Source organism: Apostichopus japonicus, chromosome 17, assembly GCF_037975245.1.
Source record: "Apostichopus japonicus isolate 1M-3 chromosome 17, ASM3797524v1, whole genome shotgun sequence".
Classification (NCBI taxonomy): domain Eukaryota; kingdom Metazoa; phylum Echinodermata; class Holothuroidea; order Aspidochirotida; family Stichopodidae; genus Apostichopus; species Apostichopus japonicus.
Window position 1 is genome coordinate 29,450,902 of NC_092577.1, and position 14,713 is coordinate 29,465,614.

The 14,713-nt window shown below is 38.2% G+C and overlaps 1 protein-coding gene across 3 annotated transcripts in view; it reads left to right on the forward strand.

Moving 5' to 3' along the window:
* Positions 1-14,713, forward strand: part of LOC139954942 (gamma-2-syntrophin-like) — a 69,064-nt gene that overhangs the window by 16,389 nt on the left and 37,962 nt on the right. The window contains exon 1 of one of the 3 annotated variants that reach the window (XM_071954963.1): positions 10,278-11,681. The exons of 1 other annotated variant lie outside the window; for it this stretch is intronic. In XM_071954963.1, the coding sequence (XP_071811064.1) occupies positions 11,559-11,681 (123 nt within the window). In that variant the 5' untranslated portion in view covers positions 10,278-11,558. Of the gene's footprint in view, positions 1-10,277; positions 11,682-14,713 lie in introns of those variants that run through there. One more of the 3 variants, XM_071954960.1, reaches the window with a different exon arrangement.

Below are 14,713 nucleotides of genomic sequence, written 5' to 3' on the forward strand. Positions count from 1 at the left end.
TCCCTGCCTGATGCAGAGGATATCTGTGTGATTGTGTGTGTGCGTTTGTTTTTCTATCTGACCGAGGACTTGAACAAAAGAATTCCAGGTCCTCGGTTGTAATTTCTAAAGAATCACCACGTCCTCGGAAGAATTCTATTGCATGGGTATTGTTAAGGTTAGGGTACATGGATTTGAACATTGGAAAATACAATGGGGTCCTCGGTCAGAATGTAAAACAAACGTGTGTGTGTGTGCATATTTTCTATCAATCAGATGAATATGTGTAAAATGCTAAGTAAAGGAACCACAATTACCCTTAGCTTTTCCTTTGTTTTTTTATTTAATATTAATAATCCCAATTGATTAAATTCTTACAAACTGTTTAGCACAGACACTTTTGTAAATCATGTATTAAATTAAAAATGAAATTGGAATGTTTGTCCATATTGTACAATAGTTAGCAAGAGAATATAACATGAAAATAAAGTCATTGCAAAAATCTTGCTTAAAGAAAGACTACAAAGCTTGGTCACCACATCACAAAATATCACATGTAATGCAGTTTTAACTACCATTTTATCTTCATCTTAGATTATTGATATGATATCATTTTACCATAAATAACTTGTGGAGTGAAGAAAAGTTGTTGCCACTATGTGTTAATGTACACTGGCGATGGTATTTTGGAAGCCTGCCATCAGATTCAGTTTCAATTTTTTTCCCCCATGTTTTTATATAGAACTGGAATAGCGCCATCATTTACAGGTTCACTGTCATTGTCATTTGCCAGCTGTAGCTGCCCTGGCTTGCTGGGTATGGGAGAGATTTATTATTTATTTATTTCAACTAAAGTGATTGGAATGCCTCAGGTATACTGACTGATAAATAAATAAAAAGAGGCATATAACCTAGGAATCTGGCAAAGAACATTTTGAGCTTAAAACAAGAAAACAAGCCAATAGGAAGAATGTACTCATTTCAATTTAATGTTATTCACTTTCACTTGCTATAATAGAAACCTTGAACACATTGTATGTCATAATGATGTTTCACCAGACAAATGGAACTAGTACCCTTGAAAGTCAAAGGTTGATAATATGAAATGCTTTTGCCAAATTTTACAAATCTCTTTGACCAAAAGGATGGGGAGAGGTGTCACCTGGGTCATGTCATGTCAGAGAGAACAATGTGAATAGATCATAGTCCACTCATTTTATGCTAAGAACAGTCATAACAACAGCAGCTAGAATTAAGAACCAATTGAATAAAGTATCGCATGAGGTTTTGGAGGAACTGCTTTGCACGGGGGCCATGCATGCAAGTTTCAAATGTCAAAAGTTGGCTTTTAATTGAGGTGCACTTGATAATGAGATTAATACAGGTTAAAGATCTCCAGAATTGATATGCAACAGATGGAGCAAGGCTGCACCAAAATATTTAAATATATTTTTAAAAGAAACCCAGACATTTTGGGATCACCTCTTGTATGGAAGGAGGAGTGAAGGATTCAAGCAAATTATAAGGAACGATAAAATGTTCACGAAGTTGCCGCTTCGAGGAAAGCACTACGAAAGAAAACTAAAAAACTGATAGTTGAAAACCAAAAAAAACAAGTTTAAAAAGTTTGATAAGTTTTGAAATACTTTAATTATTCCTGAAAAAAGAATGAAGTTTGAGTTATGATTACAGCCGTTAATCTTTCCGTCAGACTGGTCCTTCCATTTGTGCATTTCCTATGGTTGACATCAACATTTCTAATTGTGTCCTAAAACTATCACAGTTTCCAAGGAATAAACTCGTAGTTGAAATGCCGTTCCAGTTTCAGTTGAACTGTTCGTCAAAGTTCACTGCGAACAAAAATAACTGGTAATGTTCTGGTGGAACCATCCATCGTACACTCTCTGCTCAATTAAGACTTAGGACTCTTTCTTCCGTTAGTAAATCACTTCAGCTGTTTTCCCAGCTCCAAGTCAACTATTAAACACAGCTCTGGTTCAGCCCTTGGTCAACCCTTTTGTCAGCCCTTTGTCAGTCAAGGATCAGACCTTTGATAGCCCTTTTGCCAGCCCTTGGCCAGCCCCTTGGTCAGCCCATTGTACCCTGCCCCTGGGTTGAGGTAGCTTTAAGCTACCTCATTTGCAATTAAAGAGAAGCTTAATTAGCGAGTAACTAATCACCTGATTCAGTTCTCAAAATTTCCCCTTCCACATGCTGCTTTCATAGTTTATACCAGTGCTATATGGTAGAATGGATAACGGTCATGGTGGCAGTAGGCGCAATGAAACCGATGAATAAACTATATTTTTGTTACATTGTGATTGAACAGAGCATACATGTTGTTTAGTCTGATTCCAATTAGCTTGATGTCTCCATGTCTCCATTACTCATTTCTTACTGTATAGTGTTGACTTAAGCACTTCTCCTATTAGCTTTAAACCTCTGGTTTACCCCTAACTTTGGGGGGAAGCCAGATATCATTGAAAATCTCGTCAATAGTTTATAAGTGCCGGAGAGATTTAGATGTGGCATTGTATTAATGATTCTAATTGTCTTTGGATTAATCATGACCTCTATAGCTCTGTGTTCTATTAAGTATAGATGCAGGCCTGACAAGAGGAGGAGGGTCTGGAGAGTGGAGGAGGGTCAGGGGAGTGAAGGAGGGTCAGGGGAGTGGGGGATACAGTTTGCAGTAGCTCAGGGTCAATTGAGGGGGCGATCGGAAATATGGGATGTAGAAAAACGTTTTATCTTATTTAAAAACACTTATATTAACAGTTTAGCAGTGACTTCAGTGAGCTCATGGAAGATGGTTGGACAATGTTATTGGTGGGGGTGGGGGGTAGTGAGCGAGGTTGGGGGACTGGTAGGAAGTTAAGTGGATATTGGTAAGATATTAGAAATAAATTCTTTAGTCACTCGACTTAAAGTGAGAGAGACTTTACATAAGGTATAAACTATTTTAGAGCAAACTGCTCACTGAAATACATTAATAATCACAGCCCCAACTGATTACATGCTCTTAATTCAGATAGCTCAGATTTGTCTTGTCTCACAATTATGCAAACAATTACGAAATTCTTTGTCTTGTTAATTATGCGGATCTTTAAAAGGCGAGAATAAAGTATAACAAAAGTCTTTTCTTTGTAAAGTGTGACAGACATACGGTTATTTTATTTCTCACTCCCCTAAAGAACATTTTGTTAGTTGTACTAGAGGTCATTGTCTTAAACTCCAGAAGTTACAAAAGTAGGATTAATATTCGGCATAAATTTTTTTCTAATAGGGTTGTGAATGATGTGTATCGGTTTGCCTGAGAGAGTTGTACTTGCAAGTAGTGTGAATGGGTTTAAGAATGCTTTGGACAAGCACTTTAAGCATTGTAATCGGGTCTGAGTGTTTGTGTCTTCATTTTTTCCCCCCTCTCCTATAGGGTCCTTGATGGGACTTGAGTGTCCAGGGCTCTTGATCATTTTTCCCCTTCTAAACTAAACTAAACATTTAGGAAATGTTCAGATTTGACTAAAGAAGGTCGGTATTTCCAGATGAAATTATTGTTGCTTTTAAAACTTGGCATTGTAAATTGCACAGTGCATCTTAAGTGGTATCTCTATCCTGTTGATGTTGTTTTACTTTGGTGGTAGTTGTGTGTGTGTGTGTGGAAGGGTGGGTGTGTGGGTGGGTGGGTGGGTGAGTGAGTGAGTGAGTGGGGGATTAGACTTAACCAGCCCTCTATTAAAATAACATCTCATCTCTAATCTCTCTTCATCCAGCCCATAAAACAATAAAATGCAAGATATTCCCACCCCCCTCCTCTCCCCCCAGTCTCTGTTAATATGTTTGTCTCTATGTGCTTCATTGCAAGATATATGGTTACACAGCCGTGGGACAACCTTCACCGAGCCGTGATTTAAACCCAGTCCAGCGACGAGTCGGAAATATTAGGCATATTCGAGCGGCTCGACACGCCGGCAGAGCGACGAAGAGTTATTTGCCGGGGTTGAAAAAATAAGCACATGACATAACGGACTTGATGAATTTAACAGAGGTTTTAACCTTTACAACAAAGTAACTTTCCTTTAGACCGTTAGGGATCGGGACCGAGCTAATTTGTTGTAAGGAATGTCGTGTTTCCTCTCCGATTGTTTGTCTTGGATTGAACCTTTCCTTGATTTGAAAATTAAACTGACAATTTTTGTTGGGGGTCTGGTAGCTGTATTCCATAGATCAATGGAATTTGTTTGGGTTGTCTGCCATCCAACAATTCATGTGCAATGAATGTGTCTAAAAAAAAATATCTGAAACCCTGGCAACTTTTTGTTTGTTATAACAAAAAGTTATAAAGATGTATAGATATATATATATATCTATATCTATATATATATATATCTATATATATATGTCTATATATATATATATGTATATATGTATATGTATCAGGTATATGTATATATATATATATATATATATATATATATATATTATATATATATATTGTAATCAACATAACAACCCATCTTTAGTTTGTGTAAAGAAGAAAAAAGCTTTAACTGTGTTTATCCCAAGGTCGGATAACCACAGGGGGGGATTGTGAGGGGGGGTCAGTAGCTATTACTCTTAAACCCTCCGTGTGGCCCCTCATCGCTTTCAGAGGGTAATTCCCATCCTGTTTTGGTTGAAGAATTGATCAGATACAGTAGATATATGAAAACCCATTAGTGTTTTGCTAGGTTTCTAGTTATGGATCGTATGGTTTATAGGTGAACTCGAGGAATAGACAGTAAAGAGAACCAGTTAAATACAAAAGTGTTCACAGCCTCTATCTGAGAAATTGGTATTGTAGCTCCAAGATAAGATAATTCAGTGTGTTCAGTTAGGGGATAATAGGATGATAGTGTAGCAGTTTAGTATTCATGGAAGCAGCTGTACACCTTATAGGCCTATGCACACTGCATGAATACCTGGCGATTTTGTGGTTGCCATGGCTACTTTCAATACCTCATAGTGATGAATCAAATGTTACTTAACACTAATTCAGTGACTTTGATCACAGCAATGGAATGGTCGGCAAACCTTGTGCGCCTCCATAAATAGGTTGGTAGGATCTTCATGGCATATGCCGGAACTCCCCTCCCCCCCTCCCCCTAATAAGTGTTTCAGGAAATCTATGTCGTCTGCTGTAATAGCGAATAATAGTGCTAAGTTTCTTTTTGTCGTATAGATTAAACCAAGGTTGTTATGTTTCAATCGTATACTTTAATAGCGAAATAGTAGCCAAAAATCACCTGTATTAGTAAACAAGTTTGCTGAAAAGAAGGTTTTCCATACCTGGTGTTTGGTCCATGTAGTAATAATACCACAAACAATATTAACGATAAGTTTGTTTGTTCCCGATCGTTTACCACGTTCAGCCAATCAGAATGTTGGAATTAAGTTTGTCAGTTAATAATTGTTAATTATGTAATTACCAAGTTTATTGTGACTTCTTTCCCTCTTCAGTGTGATTATAAAACAGATTAAAAGACCTCATATGCGAATTAACAACTGCTGTCTTCAAAGGCTTCAGAAGTAAATATTCATGGCTGTTCTGAAGGTCAACTTCCACACTTTCCCATGATTACCTGTAGTGAAGCAGTTATAGGATACTGGCAGGAAAATGAATCTAATTAATGTTTCAAATTGTGTTCGTGTTACTTGAGAGGTCCTCTTGTCAGTTCTATTTCCTATCAAAGTTTACAACATTGGGTTGTAGAATGCCCAGCATATATATCCTCACCTCTGACCTACAGGAGAAGTAGTTCTCACATAACATTTGTCTATCATTGTCTTGTCGTAATAATTATTAATATAATTAATCAGTAATTGGTATTAATATTAACTCTACAGTAGTTCTGTATGGCGTGAATCAAACTAATAATTCTCTATTATAATGCTCTCCGATGGTAATATTGTCAACGAGTTATTCAAATTTTTACATACATATGAAACTTATCAGCTGTCTAAGGATTCTCAAAGAATTTCATGTGACGGCTCGAGAAAAGCATCAGTTGGAGTTAAGGGGGTGTCCTGGCAGACTCTCACTATATGGACCATAGATTGAGCAATGTTCATGGTGGGGCCGGTATGTAGCTGCTAATGTCTAAGCCCCTAAGGGCCCACATACCTCGTTAGTGTAAGAATGTGGACCAGACTGAAGTCTTTGGCCCAATGAGTTGCCTCTAGAGAACCCCTGCTTATCAGGATCCTTTTTGTTTTGATTCCTCACCATCTGTCGTTGGTTACGATGCCGAAGCCTCGGTAACCTTTGCAATAACGGTGAAGTGTGTGTGCGTCTGTGTATGTGTGCACGTTGTTTCATAGTCTGACCCAGGACTTGAACAAAAGAATTCCAGGTCCTCGGATGTGATTTCTAAAGAATCACCATGTCCTCGAAAGAATTCTATTGTTATGGGGTATGGTTAAGGTTAGGGTACGTGGATTTGAACAATGGAAAAACAATGGAGTCCTCGGTCTGAATGTATAACACACCTGTATGTGTGTGTATGTGACGGCCTGCTTGTAAACGCCTTATCTCAAGAAGCACAAGTTGAGTCAATGTCATGCTTGGTAGGTAGATGGCCCATGATGTGTAGATGTGCCCTATTGTTTGTGGTTCCCATCTCATGCATATTGATGAGTGGGCTGGGTTTAACATAAAATTCATATAACGGCAAATACCTCTTTAACAGTATGTCCGATCTAGTTCATATCATATCTTACATAGTAAGTGTATGCTCTTTGCAACAACAAACATGATATTTCATCAACCACGAGTTGAATCAATGTCATGCTTGGTAGATAGATGCCCGCCCCATGATTGAAATTGAAAGAGGTCAAATAGGTCAACAGATTTCAAAGTCTGAAAACCTTTTTAACATGATAACTCCAAAATTTAAGCTAACAATAAATTTGTCAATTCTTCAATGGCATGGTTTTCTTTTGGTGAACATAATTTGGTCAAATTCAGTAATATTTGTGAAGGGGCTCTATAATTATTAATATTAATAAAATAGAATAGTTGATATGTAGTATTGCTTTAAGTACACTCAAGTGGTCTTATCCAGTGTCACCCTCTGAGCTTCAAGGGGTCAACAGGGTCAAGGGGTCTCAAATGGTGGAAAAATTGGCTCAAGGGGTCAAAGGTTATCTCAATTGGTCTCAAACTGGCAATTCGTTTTGTGATTTATACAAGATGACTTGTAGGTTGTCAAAATATATCACAGTGCATTTAAACGATATCATGTAGAGCTCTGTGATAATAACAGATCTTAAAGGGAATTGCAAGCACAAAAATGGTTACATAATTTTCACACAATCTATGTGTCTAGAACTGGGGTGGGCAACCTACGGCCCGCGGGCCACATGCGACCCGTCACTGATTTTTTTGCGGCCCGTGAGATGTTTCAAGAAAAAAAACAATTTATACTACATCATCACAAAAAACAAGCTAGCCACTTAAGATTTATCGGCACTAATGATGCTGTCAGGTAGGCCTATTATCCCCATTAATTATCAACTGTACTGTATTGACATTATGTTTTTGTGAATACAGATTAAGTACACACACCTATTGCTTGAAAGTCTTCGGAATCAAAGGTTTGAAATCAACAGCAGGTCGTTGGTTAGGTGCGGCCCAGTCAATTTTTCACTCCTTATATGTGGCCCATTCATTCAAAAAGGTTGCCCACCCCTGGTCTAGAATATATTTCACATGGGAATTGGAATAAACATTCTGTGCCAGTGAATTGATTTGTTGATGCTTTGCCAACATGATCACCTGATCTCACATAACCTTTCTTTATAAATTGGCACATAGTTCGTTTCTCTCAAAGTTGTGAACCTCCACGATACTTCTTCGATTTCAGTTACAGTGGCATGCAGTCGGTATGCATATCTTGAAATAATGCACAAAAAAAAATTAAGAATGATTTTAAACGAACGATGCGTTTCGATATCTGCTCCACGAGGCAGAAACAAAATCTCCTAAGTGCTCGTAATTTGCTGCTTGATTTAATGACCGAAATCCATGCTGGGTTTCTACTGCAGTTAATTAGTGGCAAAAAAAAACATATACAGAAGACATCCCATTATAAGTTTGTATTAACACTTAAGGATTGCTGAAACAGATCTCAGAAGTTCCGTTGTAACATCTCTACATATATATATTATAATTAAAAGCACTCTAAAACAGTATGGCGGTTTGCTGCTGGCACCGCTGGAGTGTATTTTACTTAATTCAATCAGACTTAAGGACCGAAACACCGTGGGTACCCCCACTTGACTTTGAACGGTAATACCCTATCTGGTTACTGTTTATTATTCGTCTCTCATAAAAAGAGAGAAATGCGGGGTTAAGCCAGAGCAGCTCCCAGGGTTCGAAGAAGATCGTCCTTGCGATGGATACTGCTCTCTGCAACAGAAAATTTGGCGTCCACAGTATCATAAAAGTTCACACGGCTTCCTGTACATACCATCGATGAATGTCTCTCGGTACGAAGGTATGAAAAGTCTCGGATTACATCTCTCATATCTCAAGCACACGTATCGTCCTCGTCGTCGTGGTGATTCCCACAGACGGTTTTGTTTAAACAGTCAATTTCTCTCAGATGTACATTGCTTTCATCACCTGGGTTTGTTGGGGAAGTATGTTTCGAGACTTTTTTTTCCTTCCCTCTTATTTTTCTCTCTCTCCGATAAACTTTTGGTGAGGTTGCGTATATATAGATATAGAGGGAAAAGCGATCCCGTTAGCAGCTTGTGATTTACGTCTTGTATGACATTGGCAGTCAGGTGTAGTTATAGTCGGAGATCAAACCGAGGAGGAAGGTAGAAGAGGAGGAGGAGTATAACGTTTAGTTGTTGAAAAGTCTTTCTGATCTATGGCTGGAATAAATTGCAGTGTCAGCTCGAGAAAATTAATTTCTTAACCGGAATTAGCATCGGGAAGAATTACTCCTCGGTGCAGCAGACTACCTCCACAGAATCATCCCTGTCAAACAAACTGGAGTTCAAGGACGATGCTTAAGCAAAAATGTCGTGCAGTGAAGATAGTAACGAATTTGATTCAGAATTAATTGGATAAAAGTTGTTACGTCAAAGAGAATCAAGTCGTTCGATACTTGGATAAACTCTTCGAAAAGTTTGGAAAATTTTCTGTCGTCGTCTAAGTAAAGACAGATGGTACAGTCTCTTATCCCTTTTGGCGGGAAAAATTGTTTGGAATTTCAGTCAAGTTTCTTTTTTTTCTCTCTCGCAGAAAGATAGTCTCATCCCAAGAAACGATTGTTTTTTGGTTTCTCATTCAAGAAATAATGGGAATTAGTCAAAGAGTTTTCTTTTACAGGACTTTCAGCTATAATTCCTATTTGTTTTGATGGGTTTTTTTCTGAGCGAAAATTTTTAAAAGATGGAGCATCGAGTGGTCAAGGTTTTCGTAGAACTATCGCAGTAATTCGGAGAAGAGTTTGTTGTCAATGGAGGAGCACTTTATAAGCTGAATAGAAGAAAAAAGCCAGTTTGATGAAAAAATAGTCGAAACTACGGCAAGATGATAATCTTCACCAGTCATCGTACAATCGGCTGTTCAGTTTTTCAACAGATTTCTTTTCAGATTCTTCATTTCCAGGCCTTGATGCTTCTTCTATTCCTGTTTGTTCTGTAAGGATGGGATAAATGCTCACAAAACCCTCGCACCATACGAGTCATTTGTTTTACTTAATACTTGCAGCGATCCCATGGTCTTAACAATCCCTATATTTTCGCTAATACAGCCAAAAAATCAACGTCTATAAATAAAATTCCTGTTTTTCTTCATCCAGTCTCTACGACAGACGTCTCGAAAAAAGAAAAAATGGCATTTTTTTCAAGTCAATTTTCTTGTTTTCCAAAGAGGAACTCACCTTACTGTACTCGTTTACATTTTTTCATGTGGAGGGCTTGTCTAATTCCAATCCTCCGTTTTATTTGCGATTTAGTGGATTGGTTTATTCTACGGAACTGCGTGATAGGTGTATAGCATCTTGTATTGTGTTAAATTGCAACTTTCTTTTTGTGCTAAAAAAAAAGGAAAAACATACACATCGGATGGCTGATAATTTTTTTGAAAATTCAAAGAAAAGAAATATAGAATGGGAGAAGTAGAAGAATAAGCAAGAAAAAATGTGTCACAAATCGTTTCTCTCCTGACCGTATCGTGATAAGAAACGTATCATATATAGGTAACAGAATGCGAAAAAGTGGTGAGATAAAAGAAAAAAAGTCTGGCCCGTTCTAAATCTTTTCTGGAAGCTCTCGGATGACAATCAGAGACAAATAATTTTGAATAAATTACATCTTCCGTCTACTGTATATATAAATGAATATATATCTGCAGATAAAATAATGTTTCGTATGTAATACGAAGCACTGTTCTACAATCTCTGTACTCTTCTATGACGCCTCGCTGTAATCTGATTATCGTTTGCGGGAAAGTTAAGTACCTTTACCCGAGACCTCCGAGAGTATTCTTCCCAAAAAGAAAAAAAAAAAGAAAAAAAAAATCAATTCGACGACTGCATCGAGCTAAATGCAGCAGGCGTCGAACGTCGATTCGCCGGGGAAAGAATTTTTGGAGCGGTAGTTCGAGCTAACGATGTTTAAAAGCTTCAAATAAGTAGGGTAGGCCTTATTTTGTTGAAAGAAATGTTTATAGACACATGGTTTGGAGAACTCTGTTAAAGAGGGTAACAGACAGAGTTATCACAGAATCTCTTATTAAATGTACGGTTGGATCGTCGTTCGATGGGGGTGGACTGACGTCACGTTTGCAAATTGCTCAATTGTTTTTTTTTTAAAAAACACTCCTGTTGGACAGATTGTGACTGTTTGCCTGTCAGAGTCAGGCTACGACTGTTAACGACCCAGAAATTGTCGCTTTCTTCTTCTTCATATTGCTCGTCTTCTGAATTCTCGTTTGTTTAAGCTAAGAACAACTGACGATATTAACGTGTATACATTTGTTTTGTATGTTTAGCGTACGATCTCTGCAGTGGAAGGCAACTTTTGTCGTAACGTGAGGAAACAGGAATTCTGTATTTTAGCTAAACAAACTCAAGGAGATAAGAAGGCATATATCTCTGTGTTTGAGAAGTATCTGGAGGTTGGCTTTTCATTTTGTGTGGCGTATTAGGTGGATAAGCTGTTTTTGATGTCAAGTAAAAGAAGACTTTGTTTCTTTGCAAATTAATAGGAATTGTGTAATTTAGAGAAACATAGCAGTAAGTCGCTTTGCCATTCCAGAACAACAACGGTAGACGTTTTTTTGGTTTCATGTCTAAAATTCGCTTGAATCAGACCAAAATTTCCCCTCTTTGCATCTTCAATTGTCCAAACATCTTAGCTTTATCGGAAGGGAGCAATATTGATACTACAAGAAGTCCCGAGCTCAGTTTTAGATATCGTTGTTTACATTTCACAAAACGTTGATCGCTTGGATTAAAGAAGACGTGTACCACGATAAATTTATAAAGTACGGTAACAATGAAATTGACATAGATGTTACCATGACGCTTTGGGTGGACAACTTGTTGCTAACGGTCGGTTTGGAACCGTACATGTTGAGATTGAGCCATCAGCTAAGGATAGCCAAAGGAGTGTATCAAAAACCTGCATGGACTGTACATGGGGTGAGTAGGAGTATGTATGGAGAGGGAAACGAAGGGGGGTGGGAGGAGGGGGCTGAGGGTTACATTGGGTATTACAATTTAATTAGTGATATATTGTTAAAGATTGGAGAACAATTCCTGCATGGACATTTCATGGGGTGAGTAGGAGTATGTTAGGAGAGGGAAACAAAGGGTGGGGGGGAAGGGTGGGGAGGAGGGTGTTGAGGGTTACATTGGGTATTACAATTTAATTAGTGATATATTGTTAAAGATTGGAGAACAATTCCTGCATGGAAAGTTCATGGGGTGAGTAGGAGTATGTATGGAAAGGGAAACGAAGGGGGGGGGGGAAGGGTGGGGAGGAGGGTGTTGAGGGTTACATTGGGTATTACAATTTAATTAGTGATATATTGTTAAAGATTGGAGAACAATTTTCTGCATGGACAGTTCATGGGGTGAGTAGGAGTATGTTAGGAGAGGGAAACGAAGGGTGGGGGGAGGCGGAGGGTGGGGAGGAGGGGGCGGAGGGTTACATTGGGTATTACAATTAAATTAGTGATATATTGTTAAAGATTGGAGAACAATTCCTGCATGGACAGTTCATGGGGTGAGTAGGAGTATGTTAGGAGAGGGAAACGAAGGGGGGGGGGGAAGGGTGGGGAGGAGGGTGTTGAGGGTTACATTGGGTATTACAATTTAATTAGTGATATATTGTTAAAGATTGGAGAACAATTCCTTCTAAATCATTCATTCTTGTTGGCAAATGATATATCTCAAGCATTGCATAGAACAATGAGAATTAATGGAAACTTCTGGTGAAAGGCATGTACACGATTGGCAAAATAGCATAAAGTTTAAATGTGGTTTAAAGTATTTTAACGATAAAGTAATTAAGTGAAATTGCGTCAGGCGTTTATTGTCATATTTAACTGGACAGTGTTGCTTTATATAGCTGACAGAGGAATGCTGAGTTTGTTTGCCAGTACCTCTCTATCTCTCTGTGTCTGTTTCTCTCTCGATTGCTATTTGTTAGTTTACATCCTACACAGTAACCATACAAGCATGTGCAATGTGTAGAGAGAGCATCGACTTGGAAATCGTGAACATGTAATGAAGCTTTTAACAAAAGTATAATAATGTGATTTAAGTTAAAAGTGGATAAGCAGTTTGCTAACAGTTTTATTTTATTTTAAGTTTAAATATTAAGAGACCTCAATGCATTTATATGCAACTCTCATCTAATAATAGAAAACTAATAGTACTACTTAAAGGCACCAATGTGCTCATGTTGATGCTGGTTGAAAACTGAATTAATTTTCAAATTTGATGTGAGATTATTTCTCATTTCAAGTATAAGTGGTTTTGTTGAGTTACTGCATGGAGACGGGGGAAAGAAAGTCCGGTTGCATTTGGTGATTGTGTCCAATACACACACACACACAGGTGTGTTTTACATTCAGACTGAGGACCCCATTGTTATTTTCATTGTTCAAATCCACGTACTCTAACCTTAACAATACCCCATAACAATAGAATTCTTTTGAGGACGTAGTGATTCTTTACAAATCACATCCGAGGACCTGGAATTCTTTTGTTCAAGTCCTCGGTCAGAATACAAAACAAGTGCACACACACACACACAAGTTATAAGTGTATAGGTCTATGTATTCCCATTTGAGCTGCACTCAAGAGTAGTTCCTTCAGGATGTGAGAATGTTACAAAAAAAAGGCTATATAAAACTAAACTAAGAGGGGTATTGGAACTAACAGTAGGCACAAAAAACTAAAATGAGAAGAATCTTTCAAATGATGGAAGCCGTCAGGCAAAAACGAAAATAGAAGGCTATTAAAATATCCGAATATCTTGACTTCAGCCGGGGTGTGTCCCAGACGTGGCACCACCCTCCCTTAGGATACCCTTCTAAACTAGAACTCACCCAAGTGGCCGTGCTATTCCCCCATGGATGCAAGCACTCTAGCTGCCATGGTTCCTAAGCTAGGGCTCCCCCTCCCTTCCCCCCTCCCACAAGAGATGAGGCCTCCTCTCAGCTAGTAAGTGAATCAACTCAAGAGACATTTTAATTTTAGAGTTGATCCCACCCCAGTGGCCTTGCTCTCCCCCACGGGTGGGTTTAACACGCAAGCACTCTGGCCTGCTGTGGTTCCTAAGCAATGGGTTCCCTCTCCCTCCCCCCCCCCCCCTTACCAAAGTTGAGGCCTCCTCTCAGCTAGTGAAAGAAGCAAGTCAAAAGACATTTAAATCTTGAGAGTTGATATAAGTGATCATATAACACACGCGTTATTATACTATAGATATATATGTATATATATGTACTGTGTATGTGCGTGATGTCCTTTGGTATTCTGTATCTGCCAATGACCTAATATAATTGCCGTAATCGATTGGTCATTAGATCTGTTACATTCCTGTCGTACAAACGGCGATATGAGGCTTTGTCCTCTTCCATTGGTGAAGCTTTGAGCGTGGTGATTCAATTGAATTTATTAATCTCCAACCTCAAAGAGACTCAGCTGGCATTTGGCCTTTCTGTTGGACATCTGACCAATGTAGGCAACTTGAAAGTAGCAAGAAAGAACGTAAGGTTTTGAATGAAAGGTTTTTTTTTGAAGACTTTGCGAGATATGTATCTTACGAGGTTTGATAAATACTTGCTAAAATAAAAGAAAAGAGGAGAGTTTCTAAATGTCTTCAAGGCTAATATCATTTCTGTTAATTTTTCATTGCTAATATGAAAGGTGACGACGAAATAAAGATACAGATAAGAGTGATAGAAATATTTAGAGATAAAGTTTGTAAATTAAAAGTTGTAAAGAAGGGTTTTTCACTAAATCAGTCCACTTTAACATTGTGCTTTTCACTACCCAGGTTTTGGATGTTTACTTGAAGAAGTTTTGAATATTTTAATGGCCTTGTATCATTGGCTCTGTGTATAGCAGAATCTGAAATCAAAATTTGTTTACTTATCACCTGGGTGTGTGTACTGTACTTATAACCTGGGGTTTGTGTATGTGTCCTCATATGTGTGTCCTCA